The 17,059-nt window shown below is 39.1% G+C and overlaps 1 protein-coding gene across 1 annotated transcript in view; it reads left to right on the top strand.

The window, feature by feature from the left end:
• smarca2 (SWI/SNF related, matrix associated, actin dependent regulator of chromatin, subfamily a, member 2) overlaps positions 1–17,059 on the top strand; it is a 51,316-nt gene that overhangs the window by 16,065 nt on the left and 18,192 nt on the right. The window contains 12 exon segments of the mRNA XM_054610293.1: positions 1,201–1,331; positions 2,335–2,392; positions 2,648–2,745; positions 3,219–3,366; positions 6,948–7,111; positions 9,029–9,095; positions 9,202–9,312; positions 11,200–11,442; positions 13,073–13,186; positions 14,697–14,801; positions 15,386–15,472; positions 15,932–15,978. Coding sequence (XP_054466268.1) covers positions 1,201–1,331; positions 2,335–2,392; positions 2,648–2,745; positions 3,219–3,366; positions 6,948–7,111; positions 9,029–9,095; positions 9,202–9,312; positions 11,200–11,442; positions 13,073–13,186; positions 14,697–14,801; positions 15,386–15,472; positions 15,932–15,978 — 1,373 coding nt within the window.

The raw sequence follows: 17,059 nt of genomic DNA on the forward strand, positions 1-17,059 counted from the left end.
AGTGAATAATAGACTTATATTCATCAGGTGGACTCAAATACAACGCTTAGTGAATGATTATGTTGCGCTCTAACTGCTGGATGAACAATCTTCTGTATGCTAATAAGCAAACCAAATCAACAATGGTGATGATATGTTAATGTTGTGTTTACAACTTTTTTCTCCAGTTATTGCAGGTTAGAAGGATATTTCATATTCCTACATGTTTTACAGATCAGATCTCAGACTTCGATATTGTCCTTTGTTATTTTATACTTCACCTCAGTTGCTCTGGCAGAAATGAAAAGTCAGATCACATAGTGATTATCATCCAGTGGCAGACTCTACCCTGGATGATAATACAACCAAAGCACCTCTTAAATAATAAATAATTCTGGATTCTGTTTGTTCTGAAGTGTTTGCTCAAAGCTTCCCTCAGCTCTTAATCGTAAATGGCTAAGGCCTTGATGGCCAATTTGGGAAGAAACATTCATTAATGTTGTTTACCTCTAAAAGGGGCTGTTGAAGTCTAAAAATGCTGGGTTCTAATGAAGATGATGGGTTTGGAGCTGGGATTTGATATCCCTCCGAGTACCATTTAAAACAATGAATCAGTGAAGCGAGAGCAGAACTTCATTCATGTAGATCTGAATTGGAATAGGGACAGAAATACAGGCCATTGTCCAGATAATTTAGTTTTATTGTCATGGCGAGGTCGGCTTTATTTATAATAAGGTTTGGCAATCAAGTCTTATTTTGCCGGTCTGGCCTTGTTAAAAATGACTCGGATTAATAAAATATTATCATCACAGCACACAGACCTTCCACTCCACCAGAAAATATCTCTTTTAAATATTCATAGTAGGAAACGGATTTAAGATTTTTTTTCCATAACAATGTAGTTTGCAAATTTCCCCGCTGCGGGACTAATAAAGGATTATTTTATCTCTTATTTAATTATGGTCGATCCCTAAAATTCACATCAATTTATGTCTATAGACCTTTTTATTATATGAACCATTCAAAACAGCAACAATAAGCAGCTCCTAATATAAAGAATGAATGCAGATATTGTAGCTCATTGTTTCACTAAATGAAAGATACGATATCAACAGATTATGCCGCAGCCTAAAAGAAAATTAAAGGATTATGTTATTAAAATATAATAATTTGTCTGAAGTTCTTCACATGTTTCTCCTTGGTGGATTGTTTGTCCTGCAGCCCATGGATGAGAGCAGCCAAATGAGCGAGCTGCCCGTCAAAGTGATTCAGACGGAGACGGGGAAAGTTTTGCAGGGAACCGATGCTCCCAAATCCAGCCAGCTGGAGGCCTGGCTGGAGATGAACCCCGGGTGAGCAGGAGACACATTACTGCATAGAACTGTCGTCATCCTCTAACAAACTAAAGTGACGGTATTTTTGTATTGTAGAAAGTATTCATAAGTGAATATTGTGAGTTTCTGCACTGTTGTTTCACCTGCGCTGTTTGCGCGTAACAGCGACCAGAAGCTTTTCTTTCTGTTGTAATGCTATGTTCTTTAAGGCTTTAAGTCCCGCCCCTTGAACACAGACTGGCCAATCATAGCATAGCATCAAACAGCTCCTACCAGCGTCCGACAGCTATCCGTCAATTGTTTAGTGGGTTTGGAGCTAGTCATTGTTAAACGTTGTGTAACAGTGATACTCGTTACCCGGAGAGGTTTTTAAAATGTTTCTTCCTAAAAAATGTGGAGAGCTAAACCACTTCCTTAATTAGCGTAATTAAGGAAGTAGTTTTGTGTGTTGTCCTTTAAACTTATGTTTGTTGTTCCGTCTCCATCTCCATGCGATGTAGTGATTCACTCTCACACTGTGATCTGCAGACTTTCGCTTCCATCTTTATCTTTATGACTTGTTTTCAGTTTGACATCCTGGATATTTCCTTCAAACACATATTTAAGACCCATCGGTTAGCTTCTCTCTAAAATCACTTTTTTAGTTTATCCAGAAATTAGACAATATTTATTCAGTGAGTTCAGTAAGTGACAATGTGGTCTCCATGGTAACGTGGCTATGACAGCTTGGGGGAGTAGCAGCTGGGGGCGGGGCTTAGCGAAGGGTCAGTTTTGTTTGCAGGCATACTGTGATCTTTAAAAAAAGGTTAGAATCGTGAGGCTTTGTGCCTTTAAGGGATATTCAGCCTCTTAAGGTTGATTTAAGGATTCAACATCCTAAATAAAGAAACAGTAAATTTTGGAGGTTGCTGCTTTTTTTTTAATCTGCTTCAGGTGTTCATTATTTTTACATGTGACAAACGGAGAAGAAATATAGTAACTGTGCTTACTGTTTTCCTTGTTTTTCCTCTTTAAAAATCAGATATGAAGTCGCACCGCGGTCGGACAGCGAGGAGAGCGGCTCAGAGTTTGAGGACGAGGTCAGTGACTATTTAAATAATGAACTCCCTCTGAGGAGGATTTCAGATCAGCCTCACTCTCCTGCCCTTCTTTAAATCATGCAAACAGGAGTCTAAAGTCCAAACACAGACCGTAAACACACACATCATAATCCAGCAGGGGCTGTAGCTGAATGCACATTATTAATGCAGAGCTGCTTCTTTAATCAGCCTGTGCTGCTGTTTCTTATATGAAGTGAGCTCTCAGTCATGTGTTATCATCTGTTGCCCTCTAAGGAGGAAGAGGACGGGGCCAAGGCAGAAGCGGACGACCAGAAGATGATCGATCCCAACGGAGTGGAAGTGTTCGTGGCGGCTGCCAAGCACATAATCGAGTAATGTATTATATGTATATACGTCCCACTCTACCCACTATCTCAGGTTTTATCATCCAGGTACAACCAATTAGAAATAAAGTTTAAGGTCAAATTCTTAGCTCACTGGAAGTTTAGTGTTCTTTGTTGGATTAGTTTTTAATCACCAAGTGGTATTGTTTTAAAGAAGATATTAAACATAGAGAGTTAAAAAGATGTTTTTTGGATCTTGAAACAAAGTAAAAGAGTCTCCTTTGGATTTTCCAAGCGGGAGGTTTATGTCTGAGTGAGCCACTCAGAATTTTAGACACCGAGATTAAAGAAAAAATAGAATAAAACATGAACAAATAAAGCCCTGTAGGACTTTGTAGTCTTAGCGAGGAGCTGTGGATGAACTCCAGCTGAGTCAGACCCAACTACGCCTCGAAGCGATCATTCAACTCTAAAGAGCAAAGTTAAGTCTCTCTTCTTTTATGTCACACACACACATTCAGGTCGTCCAAGCAGGATGTGGATGACGAGTACAGCATTCCCACCGGAGAACCCAGCTCCCAGTCTTACTACGGAGTGGCCCACGCTGTCATTGAGAGGGTGGAGAAGCAGTCGACTCTGCTGATCAACGGCACACTCAAACATTACCAGGTACACACACACACACACACACACACACACACACACACACACACACACACACACACACACACACACACACACACACATTCACTCTCATTTTATATAGTTTTGAAACAGCCTTTTTTCCGTTTTTTTATTGCCCACTATTGAAAAGTGGTTGATGTTGTTTTGTATTATTATTGTTTTTTATCCACAATGTGTTTGCTTCAGATTGGAGTTTATTTCCTATCGGACAAAACACTTTTCTTTTAATGTATTATTTCACTCTATATCAAAAAAAAATTGGAGCCTTCACGGTTCATTTAACTTTGTTGTTTCACAACGCAGGGTTGCAGAATGAAATGTAAGTTGTGGCCCCATCAGGCTACACACACACACAGAAAATATATATAAATACTAAAATGCTAAAGTTAACTTTATTTACATGGTGCGTTCAAGCTCTACTCAGTAAAAATGACTGTTGGGTTGAAAGTCAATTATTGCACTCTCATGTCGCTTCAGACTTGTAAAATTAAGTTCACAACAAGAAACTTTAATAAATGCATCTGTTTGAAGGAGATGTTTCTACAAAAACATTAGAGAGGCACTTATGAAAACTTCCTAACACTAGTTTTAAGCAGCTTATAATAGATCATTAAACCTACTAATGCCAAGATTTGTTTTCAACCAAAGCAAGTAATTAAATGAGATTACAATCATTTATTTCCTATTGTGAATTGCGTGTTTTCTGAAAATTACCTCTATAGATGATAAAGTATATACCATGCCGTTTCAATACCGCTGATCTACCTTTCGGAAGTATTTATATCAACATTTTAGGAATAATTAATATACTGTGATATATACAGTTACCAGTACAGTTAATATACATAGAGAGTCCCTTACTTATTAGGCTTCAATTGGCAGCAGATTGCAAACACCATTATATGTTTGAAACCATGTAATGCTTTCTTACCTGTAGCTCCAGTACAGGGCTGCAACTAACGATTATTTTAATAAAGGATTTTATCATAGGTTAACATTACCTCACATGCACATAAATACATTGAGAGAGTTAAAACTTACATGATGGCAGACAAAGTCTGAGTCCTGTGCAAAAATGCTTTTTAAGATTTAGTCAAATTAAATATGAGGCTCAACACGTACAAGTTAAGACAGAGAAAAGTGAGTTTCTTCCAAGGTTGCTGTGTTTTTGGTCAGAAATTCCTTTCACTGTCTGGAATTTTGAAAGGCAGCTTACAGTTTTGTTTTTAATTTTTACTTTGAACCAGGACTGTTGATTTTGTCCCCCAACTGTTACATTGAAACAACTTGAGAAAGGGATTCTTTTATGTTTAGAACAGACAGGAGGAACAATTACAGTGACGGATGAACTCAAAAGCACATACTGTCTGAGTACTGTTTCAAGACGAACTTTAAATTGAAATCCATCCTTTCATCTTTCTCGATTGTGGGCATCTTTTTTTTTTTTGCAACAAACTAGTCGCATTTTCTGTCGATTTTAGTCACATTTGAAAACAACCTTCTTCTTGTAACAGCGCTAACACGTTGTTTTCCAGTGTGACCCTTTAATCTAGGGTTGGGTGATAATTCAGTGTGATAATTTATCGTCTGTCAGTTGAATTACATCGTGATGAAATCCTACATCGAGATATCGTGACCCAAAATTCATAATAACAAGCATTCACTGACTTAAATCTCTCCAAAAATCTGATTATTTTGCAGAAAAGTTCTTAATTGAATGAGAGAATCCTCAGTACTTTTAATTTTTTCATGTCTTAAAGTCACAAAACCGTGAAGTTTTTTCATAAAGACTGTTTATTTATTGAATGCTATACAATGATAGATATCGGATTTATTAAATAACCTGATCCTGATAGAAGATTTGGTACGTATCGCCCAGCTCTACCTTAATCCCGTCTCAACAGTAACCAGTGTGGATGGCAGTGAAAGATGGTTTATTACAGGAGATACGGAACCGGTAATTGGACATTTCTTTTCTTCCAGTCGGGTTGCAGACTTAGCACTCCTCTGATTTATGGTGTGCCAGGCTTTAAATGAGATATTGTGACAGCTCCTTTGGGGGAAACAGGAGCGATGTGAGCTGTGCAATAATTGGATCAATTGTTTTGCTGGTGCCAACGGAGATCGCTGTAAGAAACCTGAATTAATTTACAGAAGCTTCACATGAATGTGGGACTACTCTGTTATTTCTTGTCAATTTTACGGCCTTATTTCTGTGCAATTAACTCTGTTGTTGAGAGTTTCGTTAAGTAACATGCAGTTGGTAATTGGTTGTAGGCGTTCTTGTTTCTGCTGCCGGTTCCCCCTCATGCCCTTTTCTTTTTGTCCACATTGTTAGGCAGATTGTCTTTTCCGCAGGCGAGCTACGCAGTCGGTAACACGGTTGATGTTTTTGCCACTACGCTAGAACCACTTGGGATATAAAATGCCAAAGTGGCAATGAGATCAAAGTACCTTTTTCAAAACTCACTTTGAAAAGCATTAAATCAACTCCTTTAGATTGAGAGCAGAGGTTTTCAAAGTGGAAGGCGGGCCTTCCTAGGGGGGCTCCAAACAGATCCAACTGAGGCTCAGAGAACATATTGTATGAGTTATCAAAAGAAGATCCCATAGAATCACCCCAAATGTGTGTGATTTGGGAGGATTTAACTGTCTTTTCACTTTCCCTAGAGTCAGAAACTAATAAATAACTCGGGACAGACCTTTAGTATTTTTAAGTATTTAAGTATTTGGTTTGGTCTGAAATTATGTCAAACAGCATTAATAGATTATCTTGTCTCAATTATTGAGTGTTTATCAGATCAAATAACATTATTATGATGTCATCATCAGTTTCTAGAATTTCATGGAGACAGTCAAGAGAGAAATCATTTAAAACAACTTTTTAATCATCCTGTAGGAGAGCTGAGACGTTTACCCCGTTAATCCATTAGTTGACCAACTGCTTTTTATTGTTTGATAATTTATAATGTGAATTTCCACTAAAAAGCTGACTGAGAAGCTGAAACTCTCCGGTTTCATCTTCTCAGTTTTGAGGATTTACTGATTTCCTTCATTTTATCTGATTCAGTCAATTGAATATGAAATAAACAGACTGTTTGAAGACGTCTCTTTTGGCTTTGTGAAAGTGACAGACAACCATTTGCTGTTATTTTTTTAGCTGTGACAAATTGGCAGATAAAAATAACCGTAAGTTGCAGCCCTATTATCCAGCAATTTCACTCTAAAGTTTGTCACAGCTAAACGTGACAAGATTTAACAAGAACGAGCAGGATGGGACATGCAACATGTATGTTCTGGTTACAAATTGTGCATATTAGCCGCCTGAGACATTTCCCCACTTAGTATTCAGATTGTCATGCCTGCCATTTTAAACAACGTATATTTTTTCGTCTCTCTGACAGTTAATTAGACATGCAGTCAATTCCACTCAAACGCTGCCCAAAGCCCTCTCTGTTTTGATCTCTATAGTTTTCCTGTCTCTTATGTGCTGCAGGAGAAGCAAAGTGACTTTCAAAGCGATCTTATTTTTTTCAGGCATGCCTTTATCTCTCTGTGTTATTCAGGTCCAGGGCCTGGAGTGGATGGTGTCCTTGTACAACAACAATTTAAACGGCATCCTGGCCGATGAAATGGGCCTTGGCAAAACCATCCAAACCATCGCCCTCATCACCTACCTGATGGAGCACAAGAGGATCAACGGGCCCTTTCTCATCATCGTCCCTCTCTCGTCAGTACCCCTCAGCTCGCATCCATCACGGCTCTTATCCTGCAGTTTTCAATAACCCTGAAAATATTCTCTAGCGGGGGACCCGTGGGCACCGTTTTAGAAATGACTCTCTGGGAATAATTTTAGATTTGAAATACACCGACACCAGCAGTCTAAATCACAAGGTAGGGCTCTAATGGACAGCAGGGGGGAGTCAGGAGTGTTTGCTCAGATGAAATTCAAGTGTCAGGTGTGCACACTCGTCTGCCTGCAGGGAGTAATGAGTCAGTGTTACTGCAGATTGAATGCTGCTTACTACACTATTTTTATGCTGATTTACTCCAAAAGACACAGTATGAATGTACTTAAAGAAACTTGCAAGCCTAGCAACATTGGGGACTACAAACAAGCCCATAATGCAACATTCTGTAGGAGACTTTGTTACACTAGAATTTATTTAAACAGGCCCTATTATGCTATTTTCCGGGTGCATATTTTTATCTTCAGTTACAGTTACAACATGTTTACATGTGTTAATTCCCATAATCCTCCTTGTTTTTCTCATCCTGGCTGTCCTGCAGCACCTCTTCTCACCCTCTCTCTGAAACGCTCCGTTGTAGCGCTTGCTCCTCCCTCCAGAAAGCAAAGTCTGCTCTGATTGGTCAGCTAGCCCGCTCTGTTGTGATTGGTCAACGTTTCACATTTTCAAAAAACTCTTCCTCCAGAGCTTCAGCTCCGTCTCTCTCTTTTGTTGTTTGAGGGCCAAACTAGCCAGAAGGAGTTTTACGTCACTTCTGTAACATTGTGACCTCATAAAGTTACAGAAGTGAAGGAGAGAATTCAATGGAGCTGTTTCAGGAGCTCAGGAGCTTCTGAGGGGGAGGGTAACTCCTTTTAGGCGTGGACTTCAGGTTTTACACTCTACGGACCTTTTACATGTACAAAAATATATATAACACACTAAAGAAGAGGGAAAAGTGGAAAAGCATAATAGGGCCACTTTAATTCAAAATTAGTATCTGATTCTGTAAATGCGTAATTGTCTAGTCCCCGAATGTAATGTGACAGTCGTTTTCTTAAAACTAAATGAATCTAAGTTGCAAAAATGAAGGCCACATTAAATGTTTCCAACCCATAAACCTTAATAACATTTATATAAATGACTTTTGTCAGGTCAAAAATAGTCTCAACAGCAATCCTTCCATGTCCTGAAATGAAAATATTGGAAGCTTTTAATCATCCATTTAAATGTCAAAATGCGTGGTTACCACTCACTGTTTTCCCACCATTAAACCCATTAAGTTCTTCAAACAGAAACCTCTCCAGCCTTCTTTTACAGGTGAACAACCCAACTTCACATTTCACCCTAATTAGTTTTTCTTTTTCGTGGGAGTTTACAGCTGCAGGCGTTTGAGGATTAGAATGAACAACGGGGTGTTTTTTTCATCCTTACTGCCTTTTTGTAGTCAAACTGAGCAGCGAGAGGCTCAAATCTCAATGTCAAATGTTCTCTTCAACATGCACAGCGAGCTAATGTGGAGGAAAGCTTTAAACTCGTAGGTGTATGTTGGGATATTTAAAGTTAATGAGCTGTAGAGAGATTGATCTGCTGATCTGCCCCGGGGCCTTTCACTAATTGCGAGCTCGGATCCATTTGACCCTTTGGAAAGATTGTTTGTTTTCTTCAGCTGTTTATCCAACAAATTATGTTTTAACCTTTATAATGTACATTAGGAATATTGTGCCTCCCAATGTGGGATTTCTTAAGTTCCTATTGTGGAAAAGAAATTGTCAGACGGCCAGTTGATCTTCAGCTCTTCCCAACAGTATATTTCCTACACTTAAACTCTTTATATCTAAAGAATTAAAACAATAACAAAGGTAAATTCAGATCACTTTCTTACCTGTATGTTCATTTATTTCTTCTTTTTTTCCCAGGACTTTGTCTAACTGGGTCTATGAACTTGACAAGTGGTCGCCCTCTGTGGTCAAAATTGCGTACAAGGTAAGAATCTTATTCTATGAATATTTGTTCTGTCATTTTCCTCCTGATTGCTTTTTTGACAGAAAGTGTTCTTTTTTCTTCGTGTGTCTCCTCCCTTCATGTAAAGGGCACCCCCGTGTTGCGCCGCGGCCTTGTGCCTCAACTCCGCAGCGGGAAGTTCAACGTCTTGCTGACCACCTATGAATACATCATCAAGGACAAGAACATCCTGGCCAAGGTGAAGGAGATCAAAGCTTTGTACAATATAATAACAAGTGATAGTAGGAGCCTAAACGACACAGATCCAGAGTTTTATTTGGGGCAAAAACCTGCAGGAGAAGCTTCATTAAAGATATTTGTGTGATTTTTTTTTTGGTATAGTAAGCAGAGAGTCTGTGGGCTCCATGGGGAACCGTACAGCAGCTTTATGACGTTCTAATCAGCCAGAAGTTGATTAATAGTTCTGTTCACGCATCATTAGACCCACACAGGCTAACGTGACACCACTGTGGAACTTCACAACAAGTGAGCTCTTTTCTTTGTTCCAGTTTTAAAGACGGCAGCAGCAGCAGCACTCTGCGTGAGCCGCCATTGATTTATCGACATTTCTGGTAGACCCGAGCACGGAGCTCTGCAGCAGTCGAGCCTGTTTGTAATAAAAGAACTCACAAGCTTCAGAGCATCTTGAAGAATAGAAAGAAAAAAAAAACCTGATGTTTGTTATTCTCTCTTTTGATGATAGAATGTCGTGTTCGCCTGGGTTCCTTCTCTGTGACTGGAAAGTTAAATCAGCTGGAACACGGGGGCGTGATGCGCCGATAGCAAAAGAAAATAGAGCCCTCTTTTCTTATTCATGAGGTCTTTGATCATCCACACATCAGTGTCATATTTAATTTGTGATAAAGCGTAGTGTTTCCGTTGCTGTTTTAACAAAATATTAAGAGGACTGCAGCTATCAGTTCAATGTCTAATAAGGACATTGAACTTAATTAAAGTGCTTTTTATATGTCATTTAGTTTCAAGGCTGTTGAGCTTTATTAATGGCTGCACGAAATGTGTATTTGTACACGCAGTCAGAGATGCAGACTACTTTTAACATTCCTACCTGATCGGGGGAAAAGAAGATTTATCTTTGTCTCGGTGACGTGTCTGTCTGTTTAATTCTGATGCAGGCTGCAAAGTGTAATGAAAAGAGATCACTCAATATGTTTTGCTTCAGAAGGGAAGCACTTCAAGGAGTTGGCTTTAACTCCCACTTACACATTTAGCAGTTAATCAGACTCTCCAGCAGTGGAAGCTTTTCATTCGTCGTAATTTCAGATGTGTGCACAGCGCTTTTTTTCAGTGTTCATTAAGAAGTATCGGCAAAAGTGTGGCCCTAAATATTACTATATTTCTAGAGATTATTTTGACCAGACCTGACACCTTGTGTGTGTGTGTGTGTGTGTGTGTGTGTGTGTGTGTGTGTGTGTGTGTGTGTGTGTGTGTGTGTGTGTGTGTGTGTGTGTGTGTGTGTGTGTGTGTGTGTGTGTGTGTGTGTGTGTGTGTGTGTGTGTGTGTGTGTGTGTGTGCGCGCCGTCATGGCAAAATATGGTCCTGGAGAGAGGCGATGTATGTAATACTATATTTCTGTGTGTCTGTATGGACACATTTTGTCAATGACAGAGCGTCACAACCGCCACGTTAAGCCCCTGGTCTGATTTGGCTTCTTGTCGACTGCAAGAATGTTTATAGTGTTGTGTTTGGTTTTGGATTTTTTTGAACAGTACGTCTCTTTTACTGCAGTAATAAATGTTTTAAACATTTGGTGTTAAGTAGCTGGAATAATTCAGAGTAAGCAAAAACGTTTTCTGTTTTATTAAGGAGAAGGTGTACGTGTCTTTAAAAAACGTTCTGCTTAAACAACGTTTATCAGCACACTTGATGAGAGAGGGAATAAACTCCTCATCTGTATGCTGCAGCGTTCTGTGAGGGTAGTCAAGAGTAGGGAGTCAAACTTTTCTTCTCTGCAGTCACTCCTCAGCTCCTTTGTGATCAAAAAAATAATCAAATGCAGATTTAGGCATGTGTTTTTTTTACCTCACTATTTCAAAGTGTTGACCAATAATTGTCCTTCCACATACAGATTCGTTGGAAGTACATGATCGTGGACGAGGGCCACCGCATGAAGAACCACCACTGTAAGCTGACCCAGGTTCTGAACACCCACTACGTGGCTCCCCGACGCCTCCTCCTCACGGGCACGCCGCTGCAGAACAAGCTGCCCGAGCTGTGGGCGCTGCTCAACTTCCTGCTGCCCACCATCTTCAAGAGCTGCAGCACCTTCGAGCAGTGGTTCAACGCCCCGTTCGCCATGACGGGAGAGAGGGTACGTACGAGGGAGGCGCGGGCTGGATGCACCAATCAGTGCTTTTATTTTGAAATAATAACATTTTTAGAAGAATCACAGCATCTAAGACCAAATCTATTTTGTGTTTTTACAAGATAAAACTTAAACTCAGCTAAGAATATAAAAAATAATAGACATTTCCCATCCCATAAGAAGCATGCAGCTGTTTAAAAAAACCCGTCTTCTTGCCCCCTGGGAACTCCCAGAGACAGAACATAAAGTGTAAATGTATAACTTTTTTTTTTTTATGTTTTTTTTGCTAACCGTAGATCTTGTGAAAACTGATAAGTTTTCTTCAGATGGATCCGTATTCAGATATGTTGCCTCCCCCACAATGACTTTTCTCTCCTTCAGAGGAGACCGTTCTTTTTGAAAGGAAGGAAATGTGAAGTAAAGTTTAGTATAACCGTCATAATGTTTGAGAGTTTAAAGGCATAAGGAAGGTTTATTCTATACATACGATTAACACTCGTTCTGAATGAGGTGAAATCAAATTTCCCACAGCCAAGGTCAGATACAAATTATCATCATTATTAGAGATTAAGAGGTACTGCAATTTTCTGATAGCGCTGTCCTCTTTGCTCCGGTCAGAGTAGGTCGTGCCGCCTACCTTCAAATGGGCCCGAGGCCGAGGAATCCTAGGAACCCAATTTGCTGTAAAAATAAATCCTCTTATTTTTAAAACCATGACTCTCCATCACCTCTTAAACATTCAACCTGCTGGTTTCAGGGTGGCCTCTAACTGGCAGGTTACTCTGCAAGGAAAGTACAAATAAAAAAGCAAATATTTATTCATTATTTATTTTTACGCAGCACGCAAGTGAAACAAAGTGTTTGAACTTTGTAAGGCAGCGCTAAGCACCAAACGTGTTTAAACAAAGTTAATGAAACTTACTCAGAGTTTTCCTCCATTGTTGTTTCTGTGGCTTTCATTGTGGCCATAAGGATCTACTAAAGATTTAAGTTTCTGGTAAACAGACAACAGCCATGTTTTTATTCAGTGTAACTGAACACATTTCCTTGAGGTTACAGCCAATCCCCTCAGGAAGTGTTTTGAGAAGCAAGTTTTGACGTCCGTTGCTTTCCTGTAGGAACAGATGCATTTCAGTTTTATAAAATGTATCAATCCACACTGGTTCCGTTGACACCCGTCTGATGGAGGCCCAACACTTTGATCACCACAGTGTTTACCGTTCTGAGCTACAATGCTAATGTTGCTAGCAGTAGATCTCTGTGTTCTCTTTGTTCAACTTTTACTGGTTGTATTTGATACCTATTTAACAAGAATTGATTATTGTTAAAGGGGGAAATATAAAATGTACTTGACTAGTAGTTGATAGTTACAAAAAAAAAACCAGTAGTCAAATCCTAAAGTCCCCCACCCCCAAAAAAAATGATCTCTGGCAAGAATTGGGATTCACACACAGTCAAACAAACTGTTCATGATCAATGTTTCCTGTCCATGTATGTTGTTTTTGTATGAGCTCACACTGCAGTTTTAAGGACACATCAGCCGATCACAGCGTGCTTCTCTGGCGCTTCATCCTGCTGACCATAACAAAGCCTTCTATGATGCATTGTCTCACAACACGCTCTCTGACTTGTTTAGGTCGACCTCAATGAGGAGGAGACCATCCTGATTATCCGCCGTTTGCATAAGGTGCTCCGCCCCTTCCTGCTCCGTAGACTGAAGAAGGAGGTGGAGTCTCAGCTGCCAGAGAAGGTGAGACTTCTGCGTTGATTATGATGTAGCATGTTTTTACACTGCTTGTGTAAATATTGGCAAATATAAAACGGTTATTATTAAAACAGAGCAGGTTTTTTTTAAAGTCAGGGGTAAGGACCATGCCATTACCAAAAATAATTCCCGTGGTATGGTTAATATTTTCTGCAGGGTGTGTTTTCATCCAAGCAGGGCTCTTATCTCATGGTCACGTACAAGCTTTTTAATTCTTTTTTTTTGTCAGTACACGCTTTTAAACGAAACCTTGGTGCCACAGTATTTCACATCCTTGAAATTAAACGGAATTTACTACTTCTTCACTCGTTAGAGGCCGTGTCCTCGTAGCTGCTGGAGCGAGCGGCTTGACGCCTCAAAACTAATGTGCATCCTTTTACTCATAAGGATCCAATATCCTCCGTGGCCCCGGTGTGACTTGATTGAAACGATGCAGCGAATGAACTGTAATAAAAAGCATTTATGGTAAGCGGGTCATCCCATCACAGTGAAATAGAGCCGGTCATCATCTGAACTGAATGGATGAGAACGCTGCGGCCATCGCTGATTCCCAAAAGCATCTTAAGGCTGAGATGATCAAAAATCCAGAGCTTCCTGAAAGTATCTAAACAGAAGAGGCTCTGAGAAAGGATCTTAGATTAATGAGTGACTCCTACCCTCTCTATGGAGGCTAAGTGCATCTTGAGAAGCGACGGGAACCAAAAGCTACATTTTTCTTTTAAGTTTTAAAGGTGCCGCATTGAAGAAAGTGATATTTACATGTAGTTTCTAATTATGAAGCAGGTCTAGGTGCAGTATAAATACTGTGAAAGTCTCTTAATCCATGGAGAAATGCACACAGCCCGTTTTAACTTCCAAGAGGTTGTGATGTCGCCCAGTCAGATCAGACTAGGCTTCTTTTCGGGAGGGGCTCTTAAAGAGACAGGCGCTAAAACCGACCGTTTCCAACAGAAGGGTGAACACAGGTTTATTCAGAAAGACAGCGTGAGGAAAATAAAGTGTATTTTGAACATTAAAGCATTTAAACACGTCCTACAAGAAACCCAAAATACAAGGATGAACCTGAAAGTGAGCACGATATGTCTCCTTTAAGTCTGGACTATTACTTTATGTTTAAATTGGAAAATAAAACAATAAAACAAAGGGATATGAATAATAAACAAGAGCTGATAGCTGAAGACCATTTATTGCACAATAAGATTCATACTGAACAATTCCAGGTATAAAACATTTCTTTGTATGGTTTACTTTTAGATGTATGTAGCTCAGCTTGAAGACAATTAACATACGCGAATGACCTTAAAGTGTGTTTTCATCTTCAGCACCACGGAGAGACGACACTGAGAAGCTCTACAATCGATCCTTATTTAATTTCCTCTCCCTCCAACTGGTGTTATATTATTATTCATGGTTTTCAGGGGTGAAGTGTTGTCAGCTCTAACGGCGTTTCCCCTGAAGAGGCTCTCTCACTGATGCATCGTCTTTCTTGCCACAGGTGGAGTACGTCGTAAAGTGTGACATGTCTGCCATACAGAAGGTTTTGTACCGCCACATGCAGAGAGGCATCCTCCTCACCGACGGCTCGGAGAAAGACAAGAAGGTAAACAAAACCAGACCCCCGTGGCTTCACTCTACGTCTCTGCTTTGTGTGGAACGAAGTGACGAACTGAGCTGGAGAGTTTACAGCGCAGTGATGTTTACAGTTTCCTCAATTTAGTTTCTCAATTATCTAAAAGTTGTGGTTTAGGAGGATAAGAAAATGAGGGTTATTACCGTACAGACCTGTCACTGCTGTGTGAACATAACAAACGTGAGAGTTATCTTCAGATACAAGTAGAGTATCAACATGACAGCATGTGCTAATTAAAGTGAGGTGTTCATTACCAAAAAGACAAAAACCTCAAGCAAAAACACGACCAACGTTTTAGGTTATGTGAAGGGAACATGCCACCGCACATTCACTGTGATCTGTTAAAGAAATACAACTCAGTACCATAACTAAAGACATAAGATATGTTAGTCTTGTTTCCAAAAATTGTACAATATATATTTTTTAAGAGGCATGTTTTATTTATTATAAAAAAAGGGAAGTTGGGTCAATTTTCCGTTGCCCCAAAGTGGCCAAAATAATCCCTAACATAAAGACAAGTATCATTGTTTTGACCTGGTATTTGATATCTGCAGGGCAAAGGAGGAGCAAAAACCCTGATGAACACCATCATGCAGCTGAAGAAGATCTGCAACCATCCGTACATGTTCCAGCACATTGAGGTGAGCGCTGATAACACAAAGAGCTCTGATAGCATCTGATAAAAGATTCTGAATACTGATACTGGAAAATATGACACTGCTTTACTCGTAATTATCAGTTAATTAAATGTTTATTACGTCACTGAAATGGGGTTATTTTTTTTTCATGTAGGTAATTCCAAATCTGTTTAAGATGTTCTGTTTATCCAGTAACAACTCAGATAGATTGTCACATTGTTTATGTTCCTCTCATTATAACTTCAAAAGAAGTCTTGCATGAGAAAACATTTGTAAACGTACCAATTTCATTTAATAATAAACTGATTATCAGTCTGCGTTTTCAAAACTCAGAGTTCCTGACTTTTCACTTTTAAGAGGAGACACTTTTTCAGGAGTCTGTTGCCACGACAGTCATTTAAATGTAGTGTGAGTTTGATAGTAGCTCCTTATTTAAACCATGAAATGTTCTCTGTTGTAAAGGAATCTTTTGCGGAGCACTTGGGCTTTCCAAACGGCGTCATCAGTGGGTAAGTCTGTCAAATAAGAAACACTCCCATCACACATCTCATTTTAGTGTATTTCACTGTGGAAATGGCAAAATTCTGCCTTCAAAGAAGTATTAAGTATATGATCTTAATGGTTATTAAGTATTTTAGTAACATTGCACTTTTCCATCCCCTATTTAGCATTCATGAGCACCATATAACATCTCATAAGTAGTTTATAACACGCTAGCGAATTACATTTTTTCTTGTTTATTATTATGCAATCATTTTCAGCAAGTATTACTTCCCCTATGAAGACTAATTTTATAATATTACATTATTGTTTTGGTATATTATCTGTTTGTAAACCAGTCTTCACTAATAGGTGACCACAGAAGGATCTAGTTGCTGATAAATACATTAATCAACTTGAATATCTTCCTCCAACTTCATTATAGTGTGTTATATAGCGTGTTATTATTAAATGTTTAAATACCGCGTTTTAATGCTAAATAGGAGGGGTCTGATCTGGTTCACACAGTCTTATAGTACCTCATGATTTTGGCATAGATAAGAGACAACTTTTGACAGAATAAGTTGTGGCTTCCATTCATGTTTTCTATTTTTCTACATTGTTCTGAACGTCGTCAAGAGGAGATTGATTATAGAAAACCAGCCTGACTCTCACGTCTCGTCTTGTGGTTGTCATTTAACACTCAATATGAGAACGTATTGAAGTTCAATTGTGAAGTCAGTGTGTCGGATAATTAATAAATCACTACAATTCTTACTGGTAGACAGCAATTATTTATGGCAGCAGCTTCCATTATGACTTTAGTGTGATTACACACACACACACACACACACACACACACACACACACACACGTATGTATGTATGTATGTATGTATGTATGTATGTATATATATATATATATATATATATATATATATATATATATATGAACCCAAACAGAACAATACCACTATGTTCTTTAACTGTCATTGTGTTTTAGAAATCTTTATTAATGCCTTAAACAGACGTTGAAAACCAGGTTTAAAGAATGTTGAAGCCTTACAGGCTTCATAAATACGGTTATGGATTTTATGCAATAAAGGGAATG

Source organism: Anoplopoma fimbria, chromosome 13 (assembly GCF_027596085.1).
Source record: "Anoplopoma fimbria isolate UVic2021 breed Golden Eagle Sablefish chromosome 13, Afim_UVic_2022, whole genome shotgun sequence".
NCBI classification, from domain to species: domain Eukaryota; kingdom Metazoa; phylum Chordata; class Actinopteri; order Perciformes; family Anoplopomatidae; genus Anoplopoma; species Anoplopoma fimbria.